This window comes from Camelina sativa, unplaced genomic scaffold (assembly GCF_000633955.1).
Source record: "Camelina sativa cultivar DH55 unplaced genomic scaffold, Cs unpScaffold00441, whole genome shotgun sequence".
Lineage (NCBI taxonomy): Eukaryota > Viridiplantae > Streptophyta > Magnoliopsida > Brassicales > Brassicaceae > Camelina > Camelina sativa.
Genome location: NW_010921701.1, coordinates 118,025 through 141,553, shown reverse-complemented (window position 1 = coordinate 141,553; position 23,529 = coordinate 118,025). Strand labels below are relative to the sequence as shown.

Below are 23,529 nucleotides of genomic sequence, written 5' to 3'. Positions count from 1 at the left end.
TCGTCTTCCTCGATGACCTTAGTGCCCAAACCAGATAGTCCTTCAGCTGGAACCTCAGCGACAGTGACGAGAGAGAAGAACTCTTCCTTGGCATCTTCATCGTCGTTTCTCTTACGGGCAACACGGATTCTGATTCTCCTCGGGGGGCCTCGGATACCTTTGCTCCATATCTGCTTGTTGAGTTTAACATCGACTCTAACGTCCTTTGTTCCCATTGCTTTCAATGCAAACTTCCTGATCTCTTTAATGGCATTGGGTGCCTTCTTCTTGAATGTGCTGTTACATTTATTTCAAATGATCAAAAACCACACTGAGTATTTAGCATTACTAAAACCACAAGATCAATAGTGACAAGCAACAAGCAAACAGTTACACAAAATCAAAGGAACACAACTAAAACATTACTCTCATCTAAAGCCTAATCTTCTTCTTCTACAAGGATTCGAAACATTCTGAATCCAAGGTGATCAAATGATTCACAAGTATATTCAATGGAGTTGTACAAAATCAAATCCGTAGATAAAAAAATGAAACATTCATTAGCATTGTGTAAATAAACAGAGAGCGAAAGCATTGTTTAATCCAAGCTCTTGAGTCTTCACACATCCCTAACTAAGAATTGCAACTTGAGTCTAATCATTATCAACTAAACCCAGAACGAACTCAAGAAATCCGGAAACGAGAGATTGAAAAGTAGAAACACACAAGTATGGAAGCTTGGGGATTTACCAGCTATGGAGACGCCTGTGGAGATTGATAGTATACTCCCTCGTAACGACCTCCTCCTTTCTTCCCTTACCTTTCTCCATTTCTTCGATCTCTGCCTCTGTCTTTCTTTCTCTCACACTTCAAAAGAAATGGAGTTGGAGACGGCACCAGATCGAGCGAGAGACGAAATTAACCTCTGTTAAAGAAAACCCTAATATAAAGTTTCCGTATGATATAAATTTGGGCCGATTATGGGCCTAAGGGACTCTTAAAGTACGAGATATATGCTAAGATAGGCCTTTTATTTCAACTTATAATTAAATTTGCATTTCTTGATGAGATCTAAAGGGAAAAAAGTCAGCATCTAAAATCAAAAATATACTACTAATCACATATTGATGCAACTCGAATCATTAGGGTTTGTGCATTTGAGATTTCAGTTTATGTGTCCATATAGTATAGGTTTCTTAATAACTTATTGGCTTTACAACTTCATCAATGAATAATTTGTATGTATCTTAAGATTTGATTATTCAGATCATATCATTTCAGATCAGCAAAGACTCAGATCATTCGATTTATTATAAAACCTAGAATTGAGACTTAAGCAAACTCTTGATTCGATAAAAAAGATCTAATAAAATGGAACACAGGAACAAAAGAAACATGAGCATAATACGGAAAACATCTAACTCCTTTTGAAAAGGGATACTGAAAAGGAGGTGCATAGCGTTATGGTTCAACTTCAACAAAATAACTTAGATAAACCTGTTCAGCAAAAATCTCTTACTTCAAAAAAACATGTTTTGGGAAAAAAAAAAACTTAAGCTTAAGCTTGTCTGTTTCTTTGCTTGGCACCGGACTTAGCAACCCTAAGGCCTTTGCTGATGACACTGAGTCTAGCAAGAGCTGCTTTCTTCAAGTCTGGCCTGTAGTAGTTGTCCACCACCTATATAATTCATTTCAGACAACAGATTTGTTTAGATCACCATCAAAGCACAAGGCCTTCTAAGGCTTCTACACTGTCTAGCTTATAATGTTTGCTTAGAAAAAAATATCCTAATATCTATTCAACATGCAAATTACACATTAACTCTCCACTCACAAGTTGAGTAAAGAACACAAACATATTCTAGATCTCAGAGCTGTAACCATAAGCACACCATAAACTTAGAAACAAATATCAACAGTGGTAAAAAATTGAATAATACCTGGTTAGCAACAGCCTTGGACATCCTGGGGAATTCCTTCTTCAGGACAGACTTGTTGACAGAGAGCTTAGGCTTGTTCTGCTTCTTGGTCTTGGTGGTGGCGAGCACAACAGCTTGATCCTTGCCAGCGGCCTGGATGGTCACAGTCTTCTTGTTTGCAAGACCTGAATCCCACATTGAAAAGATTCATCTCAGACAATTTCAATCTTGTATTCAAGAATCCAGTCACAAATCTATTACAAAACATTAAATAGCTAGACAGACTTCAATTTCAAACAACACATTTAGTTTATGTAACAAGATTCTCAATCAACAGATTCTAAAATGACTACATTCTATGAAACAAATCGCATTTCGCAAGTCTCCAAACCATACATTACAGTAACATAATCTTATATTTGAGAATCCAGACGCATACATCTTCTACATAGTGCATATGCCAATCTCAAACGGCATACTTTTAATTCCCAATCCAATAGACTGAAACAATCAACCAGAGCATAATGTAAAGGCATCACTATGTTTACAAGTGTAAAAAGGATATACCAGAGTGCTTGTAGGAGTGAACGTTGGCGAGATTGTTAGTCTCCTTGCTGAATTGAACCTTGGAGTTTCCTCTACCGAACTGTTTCACCAAGAAACAGTTGTTCTTCTTCACGATCTCCCAGATCAATTGTCCTGGAACTGTCGCCATTTCTAAACCCTACCAAATCAACCAAGCAAGGATACTACTAATTAATCAATCTATAATACAGATAAGATGAACAGATCGAATCACTAAAGGAGCACGGCCGTAATAGATCTGACTGATAGAAACGACAACAACTGAGAAAGGATCTATTAAGCTCACCGTGCGATTTCGCTGAGAGAGATAGAGAGACTTGGTTTTTTAATGGTGGCGCCGGAGCTTTTGTTAGAAGACGATGGAGCTATATTTATATATGACCTCAGAAAATGATAAAACCCTAGCTTGTGTATTATTTGTGTAAAGACTAAAATACCCCTAAAGTTAATAGGAATATCGATAAATGCCACTACTAGTTTGAGAAACGTTGAAAACTAAAACCCATTTGCTCTACTGAGGTTAGATCGATCATTCGATAGTCGAATTTGTAACAATGGGGAGGAGAATACTGAACGATGCGTTGAGAACGATTGTGAATGCGGAGAAGCGAGGGAAAGCTTCGGTGGAGTTGAAGCCTGTCTCTACTGTAATGTCTTCGTTTCTTAAAATCATGAAGGAGAAAGGTTACATTTTTTGTTTTTTACTTGTGCTTTGTTCTGGTCCAATTGGGTTTCAGTTTCATCTCCCTGTTCGTCCATATACTTGTTTAGATTTATCAGTTTCCATCGACATTGGTTTCAGTCACTTTGTGGTAAAGTATCTATTTAGTCCTGTGATTAATATTATAGTCTCTGATCTCTATTGGTAGTCCTTAATCTGATCCTAACACGTATAGCTCAAGCAGGCATTGTCCAAAGATAAAGTTTTGTTCTTGGTTGATTGCAAGAGGATTGCAAAGTTTTCTCTTTTACTCTTATGGATACTTCACATCTTGATCTATGGTTGAAGAAAGGCATATATCCTTTTCCAAGTCTCATAGTTTAATTTGCGCTTGTGTCTGTTTTGAGTATTTTAGTCAAGAATTTTAAGTAGTTCTCTTAAAAGTTGATAGTTAAGTAGCATTGATATGCTCAAACTGCGTTTACAGAATCGGGTAATTGTCTCTTAGTTTACAAAATGTATGTTTTATGTATAGGGTACATAAAGAACTTTCAAGTTCATGATCCACACAGAGTTGGAAGAATAACTGTTGATCTACAAGGAAGGGTTAATGATTGCAAAGCTCTCACTTACAGGCAGGACGTCAAGGCAAACGAGATTGGGCAATACACAGAACGCACACTTCCAACACGCCAGGTCCGGTTTTATACTACTTTCGAATATGCAACTAATAAAATATAGTAGCAGTAACTTGAACCTTCTTCTCTAATTTGTTATATATGCAGTGGGGTTATGTTGTGATTACAACTCCTGATGGCATTTTGGACCATGAAGAGGCTATTAAACGGAATGTGGGTGGTCAGGTTCTTGGCTTCTTTCATTGAATCGCCGATATCGAATACGGAAACAAACTCTAATGAAGGGACTTTGACATGTCGAAATCCTGTGTGAACATGAGACATTTGCCTGGCTTTGTTCACATTGTTTGTTTGTTTCTTGCACTGCAATTTGGACAAATTTTTATTTCTATTGTGACAACATTTCTGAAATGTTATTGTAAAATCATTTTCTTCCTTCACAAATAGTTATTTCCTATTCCGTCTATACACACGAAAAATAAAACAGACAAAGAAACCAATCAAGACATAGCAGAATCATATCACTGCTTCAATCTGTATAATGTCAATGTGTAAGAATATCAAATTCAGTCATGAGTAAAGAATGAGTGGGGACTGATCTCAGTGGCAAAGAATATATATATATATATATATATGAACAGATGGACAAGATGGGTAGATTTAGCGTCGATTAGAAGCACGAAGGGCCCCGAGCCTTGCAAAGATATCGTCATATTCTGGGAGGTTGGGATGAACGTGACTAGCTCTCTCCCTTGATGGGGTTTCTGGATCCGGTGATTTTACAGTTTGTGGAACAGGGCTTGAAGTTACTGTCTGGTGCCTTGGAGATGGCTGATCATGAGGCTCTTTGTCAGTTTTCTTCGTTGTCACAGGGAACGAATGTTTCTCATGAGCTTTTGCTTGGCCATTTGTCCTTAGAGAGAACCCGGTTGGTTTATTTGGCTTGACATTGATGCGTGCAGCCTCTCTTTCCATGTCTTCGTCGTCTTCAGAGGATGCTGAAACTGGCATCTTGAAGTTCGTTCTCTTGTAATCTCTCATTCCCGTTGATGGCTTATGAGTCCTCTCTTGACTTCTTGAAGAAGATCGAGTTGGGAGTTTTTCTTCCTCCAAGTCATCCTGATCGGCACGGGAATGACTAAATAAGGAATCAGATTTTGTTTCTGTTCTTCCTGGAAGTTGCATGTCTGAGTCGTCTTCATCACTAGAAGATGGATGAGGAGGCAGAAAACTTGGTCTCATCTCGGTGTTACTTTCTTTCTTACTGTAATGATCTTTTCTGCTAGACTGACCAGAATCATCGGTTTGGATATACTCCTTTTCAGAGTTGGACAATGCCGGACTAATTCTATAAGGTGGGAGTGTCTTTTTGTTCCTAAATCCACCGGCCAAAGCTCCAAGCCTCAGACCAAGCTGAGGTTCTGACTCTGAATCTGATTCTTCTCGTGTCCTCGAATTATCTTTGTGTTCTTCTGTGTCTAAAGGGAAAAATTCGTGTCCAGCAGAATCAGAGACTTTAAATTCCTGAGATCGATCAGACGTCAGATTCCCCTTCTTCTCATGCACATCTCCAGAAACTTTGCCTCTATGTTTTGGCTGATCACTGTCGCTTTCTGAATCTGGACCATAATCGTCAAACCTGGTATGTGGATCAGGCTCATGGTAAGCAGCCGGAGGACTTGCAGAGACATCATCAAATAATGGGGAACTTGTGTTCTCTTGGTAAACTTGTGAGCTGTGTTCTTCATGAGACTTACTATGGTCTCCTTTGAAGCTCCAAGAAGCTGCTGACGCAGATGTTTTGCTGCCAAGCAATGAGAACCCCACACCATGATCAATTTCATCTTGATAATGATTATCTTCAGCGTCGAATTTAGGTTTATCAAAAAATGAACTATAGTCATCATAAGTATCCGCAGCTGCATCATCATCATGTCCATGATAATGGGTGTCTGTATCTTTAAAGTTGCTTTGAGATCGGTGATCATCATAAGTGGCAAAAATGTTTTCCTCCACAATGCTCGGTGACTTTATATAATCTGAGCCATTGACATTCTCATCAGAATAATTGCTCGAGTGTGAATGCGATGAAGTCCGGCTTGACTGCTTCATGAGGTAAACATCTTCAGGGTGACCAGAATTCAAATCCGTCTCATCCTTGCTTGGCTGCTTCTCTCTACTTTTTTCACCGAAGGAACCGTTATTTCTCGAAATCTCCAGGGGATGTCTATCTGATGGCTGATGTACAAGAGGAACATCAGATTCCTTTGCCCTATCATATCTATCTTGCCGGGTTCTGTCCATATTTTCATACTGCATCCTATTATTTCGTCTTAGGGAGAAATGTTGTTCTTCAGGAAAGCTTTCACTTTGTACATTCGATCTGTTACGTCCATGTGACGGCTCGTTTCTAAGATTTACAGATGCAGAGGATATATGCGACTCCGATGTATCCTGCCTCGTCATCCTTTCTTTGCTCGAGAGTTTAGCAGCTGCTCTTGCAGCGAAACTTGCTCTCTCAGCAGCTTCAGCAGCGGCACGTGCAGCATCTGTAGAATCAACAAATTCTGTTTCCCACCTATGATTACCTCTTGAAGATGAATTTTCATAGCCATGATTTGGGTTTCTACACTCTCCTTCATCAGTCCTAGAACCTGTCAAACAAAAAAAACAACTCCGTTAAATGATTCGATCAAAAAACAAATACAGAAACAGCAGAAAAGACACAACGCTTACGAGAAGGTCTTGGATCTGGATGATAGTAGTCATCAGCCTTCCCAGAAGTAACATTATTGCTTTGGCTTGAAGATCTTCCACCATTTGCATACGAGTTCTCTGGGGAATGATGTCTTTGAGTTGATCCCTGTTGAGCATTGACAGTAGCTGGAGCTTGAACGTTTGGAGGCTGTTCCTTGTTTGATTTTATAGATGAATCCATGTTCATGCTACTCGCTGGCTGAAACGAGCTTGCTCCACTCTAAAAGAAAAGCAAAGTAAACGTTACGGTTAACACTAGCAAGTAGATATAAAAACTGATGCCTTTACACTGAAATGTGACTACACGTACCAACAGCGCATCTTTTGGATCTGGTTCAACAAAAGATTGTGCCTCCCAGACGACATTATGCTCCTCAGCGATTGCCATCAAAATTTTGACCTTAGTTGGACCATCGGGGGCTTTGGCAGACAATCTTTCCACCAACTAGAAAGATAGCAATCACAATCAAGAAAGGTTCATAGATACAAAACCACCATCAAAGATTAAAGAAGACGCAGACACTTACCAGGCGACTCACACCAGAATCTGGACGCAACTCAATAGCAGACGTAGCAAAATCCTTCCCGTACTTGGTAGTGAATTGCTTAACGATTTCTGAGAGCTCAGGGACATCTGATAATAACCTCTGGGAAGCAAATAAGACACTCGATACAGCTTCTTTCAAATCAATGGGGCAGTTCCTGAAGTACAATATCACAAACGATCAATACATTAAACATTGAGAAAAAAACAAACACAACATCAATGAATGAAGAGTTGTCAAAGCTCAAATCTTTCTTACTTTTGAGACTCGATAACACCCAAACGAACAACAAGAAGTTCACAATATATGGCAATGAGCTCATAAGCAGCCATTGTCTTCTCTTCCCTAACCACATGTTCCACCTGATAGAATTAAAAACATAAACCACATTCCCAATTTCCATCAACAAACAAACAAGTGAAACTCAAAATTCTATAATACTTAAAAAAAGTTGCCACATTCCCAAATTTTGAAGATTGGTTTACCCGAATTCGAGCAGTAGGGGTATGTCCAGACTCGAGCAATTGAGCTAATTCTCTCCTAAGCTGTTTAATCTGAATCTCCTTTTTGTTCTTGAGTATCTTGAGCCGTGAATTCGCCATCTGCATAGCTGTCTTGCTGCATTGCATCAAAACAATAAATCAACACACATACACACAAGAACCCAACAAAATATATAAATCAAAACCAAAAAAAACAACCGATGATCTGAAACCAAAAAGGTTCGGTCATAAATAGAATCTAAACATGTGTTGTTGTAACATAATCTGAAACAACACAGGAGATAGAAAGAATAATAAAGAGACCCATAATCGAGTTTTACCATTTAGCAGGCTTAAAACCTCGATTAAGAACCTTCTTCATGGAAAACTATATTTTAGCAGAAGAAGAAAAAAAAATCGGAACTTTGATCGAATCAGGTAGATCACTAAATTATTAGGGTTTATTGGCTTGTGAAATTGGGTGAGACGCAAATCTAATCTATGATCTGAAAAGAATGGAATTATTCGCGGGGACCTATAACCAAAGAAGAAACGTAAAAAGATTTGATATATAGAGGAAGAAGAAGAAGAAGAAGAAGAAGAAGATGAAGAAAGAAATTAAAATATTAAAATTAATTAGGTTGGAGTCTGCGCGAAACCATTACTATATATGTTAAAGGAAGGATCCTCTGTGTAGCGGTGCACGTTCCACGAAATAGATACATACCGTGGACTGACTTTAATATTCTTTCTATATACTATATGATTTATTTTTTGGTAGGAACTACATATATTTGATTTATTGGAAAGTGCATAAGATTATTTACTTTCAAACTTTCCGTTTGAATTTTTATGTTTCCTTTGGACATTAACATGTTTTTTTTTTTGGTCAAAGGACATTGATGTATTAAGAATCTATTTTGATTTTAAATTAAATAAATATAACCATGTATACATTTTAATTTAGTTTAGATTAGGACACAGGTTGAAATTCTTTTTATTTATATTAATATATGATTCCGAAGATCACGATTAATGCTAGATTAGGACCTTAAAAACTTTTAAAATCAATTATATAAATTATATTTTATTCTAAAATTTTAATATAAATAAAAGGGATTTCAACCCGTGCTCTAGCACGGTCCTAATCTAGCATTAAGGTTTAATTTTTAATTTCTGAATACGATCCCGAAGATCACATTAATCTTGTTAAATTAGCGAGATTTGATTCTTTTTTATGATTGAGAATATATTTTTATCCCTTTAATAACTTTTTTATTGATGTGGTTTATGAATAAAATCGTGAAAAATAAATTGGTAATATTGTGATTCTAGATATTTGGAACCATATATGTGATCTTCCGAAAATAAAGTTTGGAATATCCATGAACTATCAATTTGGAATAACTTGTTTAAGATTTTCTGTTACAATTAAGATTTTATTTGTTACAATTAATATATGGATTAATTTATAATCTATGTATAACCTATTTGTAACCATTTATTAAAATTATAAAGTCTACCAAAATAATGTTGTGTACTTCCGTTTTATTATAAAGGGGATTTATATGATCTATATCTTTTGTTATATCGTTTCTTGGAATTATACATTATCCAAGTCCAACCCCTAATACTATTTGGATGATTTTGAATATTGTTTTAATTTGGGTTCTTTATCTTATCAATATCCATCCACTTATATATAACCAAAGTTCATAAAATAAATTAAATAGTTTAAAAACAAAAAATAATTATTACAGAACTTTAAAGATATTGATAGAAGTTTCATATAGATTAGAAATATTGTATAATACTAGATTTTAATCTGTGCTACATCGCATGCATATAATTTGTTTTTTATATTTTATGTTTATATTAATTTTCTTATAATTTATATTTTATATTTTATTGGTTAAATATTTGATGTTTTGTAAATAGAGGAATAACTCTATTTTTTTATATTAACTTTTTAACTTGCAATACACGTCATTACCATTTGTTTGTTATATTTAGTTTGTTATGTTTAGTGTTTGAGATTCTATTTTGATTTTTAATTATTAAAACAAAAAATAGGGGATCTAAATACATAATAAGTAATTTATACGCTGTGATTAAGTCATATTTTCCTAATGATTTAATTATTTTACACAATCTTAGTTAAATCAACTTAATTTTATATGTCAAATATTCTAATATTAGTAGTGGACAAATAATAAAATAAGGATTTAACCCGCGTTAGCACAAATTTAATGATATTTTATTAATTCCAACATGTTCTCTTTTTAACTCATCTACTATATAACCATATTATATAGTATTCTAAACTTTTTTAATTTTACATATTCGTAATATTTTAAAATTTTATTAAGTTTATACATATTAATTATAATATTTAAATAAATGTGAGTCGAAGTTCTTCTTACGTTAAAAATCAGAGCTCACAGGTTTTTGGAAAACAAAATGGGAATCAAATTGTTGTTTTCTTTTAAATTGTTCAACATATATAATATATCATTGTTTAACAAAATGGGAATCAACAAAATGGAAGTTGTTAAATTCACCAACTGATATGTTTGAATACTGGAATCTGGAAATATACCAGAGAACCCGCCTCGAGCAATCACATCCGGTGAGAAAACAACAATTTGATTCCCATTTTGTTAAACCATAAATGTTAAACTATGATATATTTAACCACAAAATTTTATATTCAAAACACAATAGAAGGTGTGGTTAAATATATCATAGTTTCTGTTTTCATATTGATTTTTGTAAGTTTTTTTTAGTTGAAATGGAATGTAAAATATTTAGGAAACAAAAATCTGAAGTAATACTATTTTTGGAAATTTGTTAGGGATTAAAATTGTAAATAAGTTTTTAAATAAGTACAAATAAAAAGGGTAGAACCCAAAATGTATTTAAAAAATGTATATATAGATGTAATAATTTTATGTTTGGATTCATTTATCTATGTTTTACGCTATAAGTTTGAACTTTATCTATGTTTTGTTGGTTCTAGTCACCTTAATTTTTCTTGTAATAATATTGACAATTTAGTTATGTGACAACAATGTTTTAGCAGCCATAGGTATGATGTTTTCTTACAAAAAGAATTATATTATATCTTATAACTATGTAACTATTTTTGATAGTTTTAAGACCAATAATATGTGAGCTACCAAAATGCTAAACATAGTATTAAAACATAATTTTGTTGTGGGTTGTTTGTGTAGGACCACGAGATGTTTTGTTAAGTGTGCTATAATATACTATGAAGATTATGATATGATTATCTAATTTGAAATAAAATATATTGTAATTTAAAAAATTATGAGCAAAATTTAAGCAAAACATAAGAAAAAATTAAGAATTTTTTTAGAAAATGATAAAAAAAAGTAATTTTATATTTATGTTTTTATGTACAACTATAACCCTTTTTAGATTATGAGTTTCTTTTTCTTAGTTAGGTTAAAGAAGAAACACGAGTAGGGAAGACACAAAACAATGTGTTATATAAACAGTCTATGATCTCTCTAAAAACATATAGTTTATTTGGTGGAGTCATCAAATTATAATGACAATAGTAGGATATTGGCCATCAGAGATATTACAAACATTGACTGATCACGCAACATACGCACAGTGGGGCGGCGAAATTCTGAACTTGGAGCATTTAGGATGACATACAACAACCCAGATGGGTTTCGGTCACTTCCCTGATGAAGGCTTTGGAAAAAGCAGCTATTTATGAAACTTGGAAGTTGTTGATACCAATCAAAAACTTGGTCAACATAGACGTCAAACATCTCTACACAGAAGAATGCAAGACCCATTTCTTCTAGGGGAGGCCAGGGTTTAGGATCATATTCTTCACCAACTCCAACTTCTAAAGACCATCAAGAGTGCCTTTAATTAAGTTTTTGTTTGTTAATCTAATTAGTTTTATTTATTAAATAATAATCTCTCTGTTTAACAAAGAGTGTTATTTTGACACATTTCACACAAATTAAGAAAAAATTAAATTATACATGTTTGTCCCTATTTAATAAGTAGTTAATAATATAAATTAATGAAATGAACTTTGGGTTTAGGGGTAAATTAGAATTTTTAGCATAACAACACATTGGAAATATAGAATGAGACTTTTTGTAAAAATTTATCTATGTTTTAGTTTTTAAGATAATCAATCAAAGTATATACTGTATCTATTAAGAGTGTGAAATGAAGAAGGAACACTCAATAATATATAATTAGTAATTACAATAGCTAAACTTTTGTACTAAGCTTCTTACCCAAAAAAAGAAAACAAAACTTTTGTGCTAAGCTAATGAACAGAGGAAAATGATAAAAATCTTTGCCTAAGATTGACTACAGCTCTTTCTTTCTCATTCCCGTTCTCTTTATCTATCTAATTTACTTCTTACCCACGCTAGCTATTATAATTCGAGTTTAGGTCCGATCACAATTAATGACGACATATGACATGAAAAGCTGTGGTAGAAGCTCCATGAATTGGCAGATTTCGCGACTATGTTTTATGATGATGAAATAGCGGCTATGTGTACTCGAAACCCTCTGAATTCGAGGATCTCGTGATTGTGGAGTTTGATAAAGAAGTAGAAGAACGTGCATAAGGTTGGAACAACGTCTTCGGTGACACAAAATCTTAATGAGGCTTCTACTTAGCTTCTTTATCGCTTGATAGAGAAGTAGAATTGTAACTAAAGTTTCTTTTGTTGATTGTAACAAAAGAGTAAAGAAGAGTTTCCGATCAAAATTTGCTTAGTATATAGCATAAATTCACGTAGTGCCATTGCTTCATACATGCATCCAAGATTTACATGTTAAATCATTCAATGGTGTTTGACTTAAGCTAAAATCTATCATTGACATGCAATTGCAATAATTAAGGTTATCATCAATCAGTAAAAAAATATTATGAGGTAAGCTTTAGTTCCAAGTTCCAACACCAATGTGATGCCTCCAAGACCAGAGTATATATGAGAACAGCAAAACTCAGAGCTCTACTTTCATATCATTACCTAACTGACTGAATAAGATCCCAATATCCATTCCTTGATTCACTGTAGGTATGACTACTGAATAAGGGCATTGGGTGGAAAACCCAACCTTTTTGTTTTTGGACTGTTTTATTGCTTTGCTTAGCCTGCTAACGCATCGCTGGAACTTCTTATGGCAGCTTATGTTAGTCATACCTGAAAAATGGGAAACAAATACGAAAAGGTTTCAGCGTAAGCATGACAATTCAAGACCAAATATTTAGCATTTGACTCCATCAAGACTTATATAGCTTAAGAAGAATGAAACATGGTAATATGTTTCAAATCTCTAAAGCTATGACCACTCAATGCAACAAGGCAAACAAAAGATGAGAAGTTAAGATCCCTAAAGCAGTAGAGTCACTTAAAGATCATCAGAGCCTGATGGTTCTCAGGTATAAGGTCTAATCAAGCCAAGTTACATTCATACGGAATCTGTAGTTACAGATGTTAATGTCAGTTTATCTCACTCTATTAACAGAGGCCTAATGGGCATATCATTCTTCTGCCGGGTTACAAAACTAAAACCAATTTTGGCAAACGTGAACTTTACAAGGTGATAATACCAAAACTACATCTCAATTCCTGGGACATGAACCCTTTTCGTGCAGATGGATGTAAAACAGAGCGGTAAAGGATTCGAAGTTCTTGATTGATATAGTACCTTTTGACTCAACACAACTGTCATGGACCATACAACAAGCATCAAGATCATCACAAGGCTCCTCACCAGGACAACCAGAATGTCCAATCCCACAATACTTCCCATATCGAATAGAGAGAGCTGAAAAGAAAAAAAAAAGATATAAAACATACATTTGAGTAAGCTAAAAAAACTAATCATAAAAAACCAAAGGGAAACTTGAGAAAAAAAAATGTAATCTTACTGTCACAATTCTGTGCAATGCATCTTCTTGTACATTCCTGTAACAATTTGATTCAACAACAACACAAAAATAATTCATAATTTGAAATTATTACAAGAAACAATAAAACACAGACCAAAAAACACATTAAAGTGTTGAGTTTTCTCTCAGAAATCAGCAGAGGCAAGTGAAATTAGCAAAATCAGATTTTTTGGCAGGGTTTCAAATTAAGACAATGTGCTAAGCTAATTCCACAAGAATGTGATTCCTTTATGTCTAATTATGGAAACTAAAGATTCACAGAGAAAACACAGAGAACCAAATTCGAACCTCGCTGCGAACGACACCGAAGAGGACGACGAAGACAGTGACGAAGAAAGCCGCCGCGAAACGCATCAGAGAAGTGCGAATAATCACCGTCGTCGTCTCGTAGATGTTTTAGGGTAAATCGTTCGTTGTCTTCTTCGCTAAGGTTTCGGATTATGATAGCCAAAGTTCCAATTGGGTCTCCTTAAGATCTCATTGGTCCTCGATTTTTTTTTTAATTTTTTTTTTTGAATATTTTGTCGCTGAGATTTTGAGCTAAATTAATATATTATCTTGAGTCAATTCAAAATAAATGTATTAAATATTTATATTTTGTACTTTCTTGTAAAATATTTGTTTTTATTTCACCAATTACATTTTTTCTATCTTTTTTTTTTTTGGTAATTCTTTTTTCAATCATTCTTATTTTTGAAAAGCTATTCGGTTATTCACAACCACTTGATATATAAAAAGTTAAAATTCTCTGATGCGTAAAAATTTTACAAAAAAACTAAAGAAGAATCTTTGTATCAAATGCATTTTTCTCAATTTCTTTTATTAAGAGCTTTACCAAAATGGGTTTTTTTTTCCTTAGCTCCAAAACTTCTGTTTCAGGAAAAGACTGAAAATATAAATGGATTCGAGGAAGTATATATAGTTCAGTGAGGAATCATATGGAAGGGAGTTACAAGCTATGAAAGTGAATCCTCTGCCGACGACATTGCTGTTGTCTCAATTTCAAGGGTAGTAGCCGGTGAAAGTGAATCCTCTGCCGACGATTTCACCCGCGCAAAACCAAGCAAAGCATTCTAAGCCAAACAATGCACCGATCCCTACATCTTCCACCTTCAGATTCGCTCTGTTCTTCATTAAGTTCTTTGCGTACTCTACTTCTTTCCTAAATGTTTCGTAGCGCCCTGGAATGCTGTAATTCGTAACAAGAGTGAGTATTAGCAAATTACCAAAAGCCAAATTCCTACAAAAGTAATAGCTAAGACACACTGTGGATCATGAGTTGTGTAATCAGGACTGTAAAAACATGACAGACACAGACACTAACCGAATCATCAGGGATTTACCAGCTTAATTCCATCGAGGACAAAAATTACTAGAAGATAACACCAAAGTTCTCAAGCATATCTTTTTCAGTTCTATCAAAGTCTATAACGCAAAAAAAGGCTAACTACTCGCAAGTAATGCAAAGATTAATGTTTCAAAAGTATACATAAAAGATATTATAGTCAGAGAAAAAAAAAAATCTCAACAACACTGACTCTAGAGGCTAGAGCATGGCCCTTGGAAACATGCTTAGAGAAAAAGAGAGAAAGAAAAGGTAATGACCTAGCAAGACGAGTGTAGAGCAATTGCTTAGACAATTCGTTGCACTTCTCAATAGATGCAGGCTCTTGAATGAATTGCTTGTTCTGCTCCAACAATTGCTTGTAGTAGGAACTCCCATGCCTGGTCACAAACTTTGAAGCCTGACATGCCTTTGACTGAAGTTGTATCAATTTTGATGCCATGTTGTTTCACAATCACAGAGTCCTTCAAAATTACAGAAACCCAGTTTAGCTTTTTACCAGTTTAGAGTCAGAAATCAAACTTAAGGAAGATAGATTAGCTCATCAATTAACACGGAAATTGAAAAGAATGTTTTCTCAGAATCAAGTCATCCAAAAGCACAAGACTTTTCATAAAATTCACACATATCAAAGCTTAATCACTAAAACCCTAATCCCCAATTCCAGAACTACAGATCCACCGAGTTCAAATAATAGAAGAACTAAGCAATTCAAAACCCACAAAGCATTACGTAGTGAAGAGATTGCAAATTAGATCTGAGACTCAAATCACAGAGAAAACACACTTTTTAAACCCCTAGAAACCAAAATCCAAAAAGAAAGAAGAACTTCTAGAAAGATATTAACATGAATCCTAAAAACCTAAATCAAAAGAAGAATGAATCGGTGATCGTGAGCAAGCTGCCGTACCTTCCGCCGTGCTCGCCACTCACACCAACAGCGTCACAATCCTAAAATTCTCTTCTTCTTCTTTTTGCTCCTATTTCTAAAATTAATTTCAGCTTATATTAGAATAACCGAACTAAATCGGTATAAACCAGACCGGTTTGTCTTGTCGATTAAAAAAATTGAACCGGCGGCTGAAACAGAACCGTACAAATAGATTCGAATCCTAAAACCCTAAATCTTCGAATCTGTTAGTTTCCACTTCTAAAAACCCTCTCTCTCTCTCTCTCTCTCTCTCTCTCTCTCTCTCTCTCTCTCTCTGCCGCAAAGATGACTAGTACGAAGAACAACGGCTCTGAACAAACTCAGGAGACGAAGTTCCACTTCGAAGATGCTGATGTGTCAATGTCCGATGGAGGTGACAACAATGCAGATGTTACTGATGACGTTACCAGCGCCGATTACTACTTCGACTCTTACTCCCATTTTGGTAACAATCCTTCAAAGTTCATGTTTTTATTTGCTTCCTTGATGTTCTCTTCTTCTCCGCAAAGTTCTTACTCTGTTTTCCAAATTCATTGATTTTTTTCAGGTATTCATGAAGTAAGTCTCCTGCTTTTTTGATATTTGTATCCTTTGGTCTGAAGAAACTAGGCAATGAGTTTTGTATGGTGATTGTTATTGCTATTATTAGGAAATGTTAAAGGATGTAGTGAGGACAAAGAGTTATCAAGATGTTATTTACAAGAACAAGTTTCTTATCAAGGACAAAATCGTTCTTGATGTTGGAGCTGGAACTGGAATCTTGTCTTTGTTCTGTGCTAAAGCAGGAGCAGCTCATGTTTACGCAGTATGTTTTTTTTTTTATCTTCTCCTTTAATCACAAAATTTGCTCTTGATTGATTTGGATATACATTGTGATTTGACAAGTGATTTGTTAAATAGGTTGAGTGTTCTCAAATGGCTGACACTGCAAAGGAGATTGTTAAGGCGAATGGACTTTCAGATGGTATGTATGTTGTGTTTAGACTTTAGAGTGTTATTCAAATTGTTTATATAATCTGATGGTAGTTGGCTGAAACAAGTGGTTGGGTTGTTTTGGCAGTTATAACTGTTTTGAAAGGGAAGATTGAGGAAATCGAACTTCCAGTTCTTAAAGTGGATGTGATTATCTCTGAGTGGATGGGTTACTTTTTGTTGTATGAAAATATGCTCGACACCGTCTTGTATGCTCGCAATAAATGGCTTGTAAGTGACATTTTTACTCGCCTTGTTTAAGTTATGACGACCATGGCTTCATCATAGTTTTTGAGCATTTTTGTGTGCTTTTTGGTTCTTTTTTTGGTTAGGTTGATGGTGGAATTGTTCTACCAGATAAAGCTTCTCTGTATCTTACAGCCATAGAGGATGCTCATTATAAAGAAGACAAAGTAGACTGTGAGTAAATATGAAAGATCGTCTTACTTTTTGCGAAATTTTATCTTCGAAACCTTAGTTTTTGCTATCGGATTTGCCTCTAATCGTTTCCTGTACAGTCTGGGAAGACGTGTATGGGTTTGACATGTCATGCATCAAGAGAAGAGCAATTACGGAACCACTTGTTGACACGGTAGATGGAAACCAAATCGTGACTGATAGCAAGCTGCTCAAGGTAAGTGAGATTGTACTAGAGTAGTTAGTTATATCTCATTCCCTTACTTGTAGCTAATGCAAATTCCATTTGTTTTTTTTGGTTTACTATAAAGACCATGGATATCTCTAAGATGGCTTCTGGAGATGCTTCCTTCACAGCTCCATTTACGCTAGTCGCACAACGAAATGACCATATCCATGCCCTTGTAGCCTACTTTGATGTAGCATTCACCATGTGCCACAAGAAGATGGGTTTCTCAACAGGTTCACACTATTTCCTGCAAAGTTTTCTGATTACTCGACTTCTTTGTTTGGAACTTACAGTACAACCACAACATGCAATGCAGGACCAAAATCTCGGGCCACACACTGGAAACAAACAGTGCTGTACCTGGAAGATGTGTTAACCATATGCGAGGGTGAAACAATCACAGGAAGCATGACAATTGCACAAAACAAAAAGAATCCCAGAGACGTTGACATAAAGCTCAATTATTCTTTGAATGGCCAACATTGCAAGATCTCAAGGACCCACTCCTACAAAATGCGCTAGAAGCTCTCTCAGATGAAAAGGAAATCCCCATCATCTTTCAGCTGAGATGAACATTTCTCATTTTGTAATTCTATTGTTTCCATTATGTTATGACGTTTCAGAACAAAATGAATCAGAAATTTCTTCCCTTAATTTCTTAACTTTAACGGTTTCAGGTTTCTCTGAAGAAGATATAACATACTAGACCTATTCTGCTTTTATGTTACAACTTACAATAGGATTTGGCCGCTCACCAACAAGATAGATAATGGAAACATTGAGAATATTAAAAGTGAATGAAACCTGGAAAGTACATCATCGTCATACTTAGTTGTCTCGAATGTCTCATATGTCGTGAATCTCAATGGGAAAAGAACCATTCCACGTGGTGTGGGGTTTTTTTTTTTTTTTTTTTTTCTCATATGGGAAATCAATAAAAATATCAACCGGTCTGGTTTTTGCCTTTTAGTCAAGCATCATAACTGCAATTATCTACAATAGCAATGAACGACGGGGTTAAGACTAAGGATCCAAATACCTCCAAAATACAAAACTTGAGATCCCAAAATCCTAAAATCCTGATGTGTTATCCATGCCAATTACACCTTTATCCAGCCCGATTACGCCTTCTGAGACTTAAAATTTGTTATCCACTTGCCATTTATCCATTCCTGATGTAGCCTTAGTTGAGAATGATGAAATTTTAGCATCTCTTGAGTGTTCTCGAAGTAAACCAGGTACGATGACTTTGCAAGAACCTTCCTAATCACCCCGACCCACCAACCATCATTATACAAAGCATCAACTTTGTCATTCTTCTCGAATGGACAAACCATGACCTGCTCTACTGGTTGAGGCCTTATCTCTGAAACATTAACCTCTTCTCTCAAAGGCTCCTTCCCGTCTTCAGCTTTCAGGTTATCATATTCTACAACGCATTTGTCATTTCCTCTGTATTCAACAAGTTTTGCAGGAAACCAAGAACCTTCAAATCCTTGTTCCTCACTGCTAACTTCTACTGGAGTTCCAATGCTGAACTCTTGCTTCTCGATTGCTTTCTTAGGTCTCACGTTCCGACTACATGAAACGGTCTTTTCCCTCTTTATCTGCCCTCCTTTTAGTGGTGGTAGCTGCCAGGTACCGTTAACCCAGTCTTTATGCAGACGAAGACCCTGCCTTCCAAACCGCATTTTTTCTCCTGTTTGCCTAAAATGTATACCAACTGTTCCACCCTTCATACCCTCTATGACAAAACCTATCCACCAGCCGTCATTGTAAAATGCATTAATCTTGTCCCCAACAGAAAAATCTTCATACTCATCTCTTGGTGGTGGTGGCCTTATGTGCAGAAAATCGATTACTTCTTTCAAAGGCTCCACGCCATCTTCTTCTTTAAACAGATACGAAAGAACTTTTTAAAAAGAAAGAAAAAAAAAGACCATCACTCTGAAGCAGAGCAGCTCGGGCTTGATTTGAATTTTGTAAATCACCATGGAGAAAGTAGAGGTACCAATTCGCAAACATCCTTTGTTACCTTTTACACGCTTTTTCGAGAAGCCTTGTGTAGGGTGTAGGTATCTTGGATACATTTACAAAGGCTACTGTTGCAATGAATTGGGGTGTCACAAAACTTTGTTTCATAAAGAGTGTGCTGAGTCTTTACCACAAATCAACCACCCTTCTCATCCCGACCATCCTCTCAAGCTGCTACTAAATGGCCGGTCGTCCACTTGTAGCCGGTGTGGAGTTTCCTTCCAAAACATTTTAGCCACGAACATAACTTACAAATGATCAACAAACATGGGAGGAATATTCTAGAGGAAATGAAACTATGTCAAGCATGTGTCTTTCAGATTGGTACCGAACCTTTCTATAGTTGCAAGCAGTGTGGCTTCGTTCTCCACGAAAAATGTGCTAACATTCCTCGGAAGAAGAGGCATATGTTCCACAACCAACCCATTCACACTTGACACAAATTCTATATGCAAAGAGTTTACATGTAATCTTTGTAGTCAGAGGTTCAACGGTTTTAGGTACAAGTCACTGAATAATATGACTGTTGATGTACGGTGCGGTTCAAGTTCAGAACCGTTATGGCACGAAAGCCATCCTCATCCTTTATACTATTCTAACGATAAGTACCCCAAGCACTGTAGTGAATGTGGGAGGACAGGACGGTTTAGTTGTGATGAGTGTGACTTCAGTTTGGATTTCAAGTGTGCTCTTCTACCGAGAAAGGTAATAAGGCATAGGTACGACGATCACCCTCTAGTCCTCTCTTATGGTGAAAGTAGTGTAGATGGCAAATATTGGTGTGAAGCTTGTGAGACAGAAGTGGATCCGAAGAAATGGTTTTATACATGCAGTGATTGTGGGGTCATATTGCATATTTCATGTGTTGGAGGAGGATTCACATATATAAGGCCAAGTTCAGTAATACCATATGAAGCAGAATATGTTTCCAACACGTCTATCTGTAGACCAGTTTGCACTGAGTGTAACACTCGATGCAAGCTCTCTACTATTCTCAAGGTTTCCAAGGCCAAAGTTGTAGTATACGTTTGTTCTTTCAAATGTTTTGCCTCTGTTCGCTTCAGAGATTTCTAAGGCATTTTTTTAGTGAATAAACACTTGTATCATTTGTTTTAATGAATGTTATGAGTATGTCGTTAAATTCAAAGGACTTCTCACTAGAAAGTCGGATGGCTGCCATGAAAGAAATAATTTCATGGCAACCACAGCTTGATCATAGCTTTGAGCATTTTTATGTGCCTTTTGTTCTATTTGGTTAGGTTGATGATGGAATTGATATGTATCTTACAGCCATAGAGGGTGCTCATTATAAAGAAGAAAAATATAGAGTGCGAGTAATATGAAAGATCTTGTCTTACGTTTTGGTTTTTGCTATCATTTATCTTGGAACCCTGATTTTTTTTGCAATCGGCTTTGCCTCTTACTGTAGGTCTTTGACCAAAGATCTCGTAACATGTCAAAAATTTAGCATGAATTTATATGAAGCGATTAGGATAAAAACAACATCTTATCTCTTGCTATGCTTTCCAAGTCTTTTTGGCAGATCTATTTACTAACCTTGAGAGCCAAAGGGGGATATCATTTGGAAAAAAACACTGAGCAAATAAAATGTTCAATAAATGCAAAGAAAATGTTGTAGAGGTAGTGTAATGACCCTCACTAAGAGTAGAAATTTCAAAATAAAAAGGTCAAGGAAATGGGACGGAAAAGACCTAAGAAAGAAAAAGAAGGAAAATAAAGGTGAATGACCCAAGGAAGTCCGAGGAAATATTTGTGAAACGGAGAATGGCCGAGCCAAGACAGAAGTACCGGACGCACGGTCGAGACCCTAAAATTCATCGAGAGGGTGTCGAGAAAATTGGTCGAAGAAATTCGTCGAGAAGGTCGAGAAAACTCGTCGAGGGAATCTGTCGAGAAGACTTGAGAAAATTGTCGGGCTCCAGGAAGTTGCCGAGTACTCGAGAAAGTTGTCGAGACTCGAGGGAGTTGCCGAGTACTCGAGAAAGTTGTCGAGACTCGAGGAAGTTGCCGAGTACTCGAGAAAGTTGTCGAGAGCTCGAGGAAGTTGCCGAGTACCCGAAAAAATTGTCGAGAGCCCGAGAAAGTTGCCGAGTACCCGAGAAATTGTCGAGACATCCGAGACGCGTAGTCGAAGTTGCCCGAGATGTATCGCCGAGGCGTACTGTCCGAATTGCCCGAGAGATTGCCGAGTGTTGCCGAGCGGAGTGTCCGAACGATCGAGAAAACGGTCTGAACGAGACGAGAATTGCAAGAATAAACGTCGAAGGTGCTAGACGAAGGATCGAGTATTTGTGGAAAAATTATTATTTCCTCAAAATTTCGACCAATGAGAATTGAGAAAAGTGGGAGATTAAATTAATCAAAGTGGAGTTAGTGGGAAGAATTAAAAATTCAAGGAGATTAAGGGAAGTAGTGGAGGATTAACTTAATCATGGAGATTAAGGGAAGATGGTGGAAACCTATTGGCTAAGAGCTAATTCTAATTTGGGATTAAGCAACATGCACTAATAAGAGTGTTTACATGCACTAATAAAAAGAGAATTTGAGGCTTAATGGCGAGCAGCCATTGGGGGTGAGATGCACGCTCGACATGCAAGGGGGGAGAGATCCATTTGTCAAGAAGCACTAAGGGAATGAAGAGAATTTGAAGCCTATAAATACAAGGTTTCGACTTCATTTGGGTGTTTAGTCCAAAAACACTCCAAAACACTTAAGTTCTTTTTGAGAGAAAGAAAGAGAGGAATCAAGAAAGTTGTCGAGAGAAAGATCAAGAGTGATCGAGAGCGAGATCGAAGAAGAGTTGGTGGTGGTACGAGAACGGTCAAGAGGCGGGAAGCTGTTGACGCAAAGATTGTCTGATCGAGTGGTGCAGTGAAGTCTGGGTAATCATCATCGACGCGTAAAGGTGAGTTCTGTGGTAAGAGTGTGTTGCATGTAGACTAGATTCACGGTAGAATCAGTTAAATTGTTGCATGCATAGATTTGGTAGGATTCATGCTAAATTCGTGTTAAAGATTATATCGAATTTGAGCTAGGAATCACCATGCAAGATCGCGAATGAAGTTGGATGCATTTAAGTAATTTGGACTTACTTAAAATCTGGACAAAAGATATTGCATGCGAGATGAGAATTGAAGTGGTTAGCAATTTTATTTGCTTAAGACCGGTTGCATGCATAAATAAAACTCGGTGAAGTTTATTTGCAATTTTATTGCATGAAAACGATTGAGGTTAGCACGCATGCATAAATTGGACTTGAGGGTTTGAAATGGGTTAAATTGAATAAAATTGGCTTTGCATGCGTAGATTGGACTTAATGTTTTAAGCGGTTAAATCAATTTGATTGCATGCATATTAGAACTTGTTGCATGGATTTTGCTTAAGTTGCTTAAATGGGTTGCATGCATGTGAAACAATCTTAAGTTGCTTGAAATATATTTCTTGCTTCTTGTTGATTATAGCTTGTGTTATTCTTGCTTGATTTCTTGCTATGGTGCTTGATTCATCAAGGCTTGAATTAATGTTGTGTGTTTATTTTAACTTAGTCTCTTGAATTCGTTTCTCGAGTCTTAGCTTGAGTAGTGAGTCGATATTTCTGTCCAAAAGCGGTTGTCACGCGTGAGTTCCCGACGACCACTCATGCGGGGACACTGTCACGGCTAGCTAGCTACTAGCGTGAACGCTACATGACGATGTAGCTTATTTGTGGGTGCATGTTGGTGACCTTTGTGGTCTCAGCATGGGAGGTGTTGGAACGGAACAGATTATCGAAGGGCCCTAGGTGTAAGGAGTCTAGAGTATTTAAACGTCCCTTGTTTATGTCTAGTCGTCTTTACATGTTGCGTGTGGTGATAGAGTCTATGGTATTTCAAGTTTCCTTGTCATACGCTAGACGTCTTAGTAAGTGGTGTGTGGGAGGTAAGAGTCTAAGGTTCAAGAAGTCCCTTGTTTCCTTAGGTCGTCTTTCTCGTATGGCAGCAAGTTTAGATCGTACGAATTAAGTCGTAGTGATCTAACCTCTCTTGCAAGTTTATTGTTTGAATTGC

The 23,529-nt window shown here is 36.3% G+C and overlaps 8 protein-coding genes across 8 annotated transcripts in view; 2 read left to right on the top strand and 6 right to left on the bottom strand.

Moving 5' to 3' along the window:
* The window catches only part of LOC104773088 (60S ribosomal protein L31-1), a 3,467-nt gene extending 2,559 nt beyond the window's left edge, over positions 1-908 (bottom strand). The window contains exons 1-2 of the mRNA XM_010497641.2: positions 730-908; positions 18-276 (exon numbers count right to left, since the gene is read on the bottom strand). Of these exons, the coding sequence (XP_010495943.1) occupies positions 18-276; positions 730-809 (339 nt within the window). The 5' untranslated portion in view covers positions 810-908. The remainder of the gene's footprint in view (positions 1-17; positions 277-729) is intronic.
* Positions 909-1,323: 415 nt separating this feature from the next.
* Positions 1,324-2,866, bottom strand: LOC104773086 (60S ribosomal protein L28-1). Its single transcript, XM_010497639.2, has 4 exons — positions 2,770-2,866; positions 2,466-2,622; positions 1,920-2,083; positions 1,324-1,657 (listed from the first exon to the last, which is right to left on the bottom strand). Exons 2-4 carry the CDS (start codon positions 2,611-2,613, stop codon positions 1,538-1,540), a joined length of 432 nt encoding a protein of 143 aa, XP_010495941.1. The 5' UTR covers positions 2,614-2,622; positions 2,770-2,866; the 3' UTR covers positions 1,324-1,537.
* A 116-nt stretch (positions 2,867-2,982) lies between these two features.
* On the top strand, positions 2,983-4,217 carry LOC104773085 (40S ribosomal protein S15a-2). Its single transcript, XM_010497638.2, has 3 exons — positions 2,983-3,167; positions 3,680-3,840; positions 3,930-4,217. Exons 1-3 carry the CDS (start codon positions 3,038-3,040, stop codon positions 4,026-4,028), a joined length of 390 nt encoding a protein of 129 aa, XP_010495940.1. The 5' UTR covers positions 2,983-3,037; the 3' UTR covers positions 4,029-4,217.
* Positions 4,218-4,386: 169 nt separating this feature from the next.
* LOC104773084 lies at positions 4,387-7,948 on the bottom strand. The gene is made up of 7 exons (XM_010497637.2): positions 7,908-7,948; positions 7,570-7,702; positions 7,343-7,446; positions 7,067-7,241; positions 6,850-6,984; positions 6,519-6,759; positions 4,387-6,436 (listed from the first exon to the last, which is right to left on the bottom strand). The coding sequence occupies exons 1-7, from the start codon at positions 7,946-7,948 to the stop codon at positions 4,443-4,445; spliced, it is 2,823 nt and encodes a 940-aa protein (XP_010495939.1). The 3' UTR covers positions 4,387-4,442.
* Positions 7,949-12,337: 4,389 nt separating this feature from the next.
* On the bottom strand, positions 12,338-13,927 carry LOC104773083 (phospholipase A2-beta-like; the record flags this gene model as incomplete). Its single annotated transcript, XM_010497635.2, has 4 exons — positions 12,338-12,782; positions 13,291-13,410; positions 13,514-13,550; positions 13,823-13,927. Coding segments are annotated over 4 exons (462 nt in total), but the record flags the coding sequence as incomplete, so codon positions are not given.
* Positions 13,928-14,364: 437 nt separating this feature from the next.
* Positions 14,365-15,864, bottom strand: LOC104773082. Its single transcript, XM_010497634.2, has 3 exons — positions 15,790-15,864; positions 15,140-15,343; positions 14,365-14,723 (listed from the first exon to the last, which is right to left on the bottom strand). Exons 2-3 carry the CDS (start codon positions 15,319-15,321, stop codon positions 14,537-14,539), a joined length of 369 nt encoding a protein of 122 aa, XP_010495936.1. The 5' UTR covers positions 15,322-15,343; positions 15,790-15,864; the 3' UTR covers positions 14,365-14,536.
* A 157-nt stretch (positions 15,865-16,021) lies between these two features.
* LOC104773081 (probable protein arginine N-methyltransferase 1.2) lies at positions 16,022-18,120 on the top strand. The gene is made up of 9 exons (XM_010497633.2): positions 16,022-16,255; positions 16,358-16,368; positions 16,460-16,615; positions 16,711-16,774; positions 16,871-17,013; positions 17,115-17,202; positions 17,301-17,416; positions 17,511-17,661; positions 17,745-18,120. Exons 1-9 carry the CDS (start codon positions 16,096-16,098, stop codon positions 17,948-17,950), a joined length of 1,095 nt encoding a protein of 364 aa, XP_010495935.1. The 5' UTR covers positions 16,022-16,095; the 3' UTR covers positions 17,951-18,120.
* Positions 18,121-18,549: 429 nt separating this feature from the next.
* On the bottom strand, positions 18,550-19,518 carry LOC104773104 (DUF724 domain-containing protein 3-like). The gene is made up of 2 exons (XM_010497653.1): positions 19,464-19,518; positions 18,550-19,340 (listed from the first exon to the last, which is right to left on the bottom strand). The coding sequence occupies exons 1-2, from the start codon at positions 19,516-19,518 to the stop codon at positions 18,550-18,552; spliced, it is 846 nt and encodes a 281-aa protein (XP_010495955.1).
* Between the last annotated feature and the right edge of the window lie 4,011 nt (positions 19,519-23,529).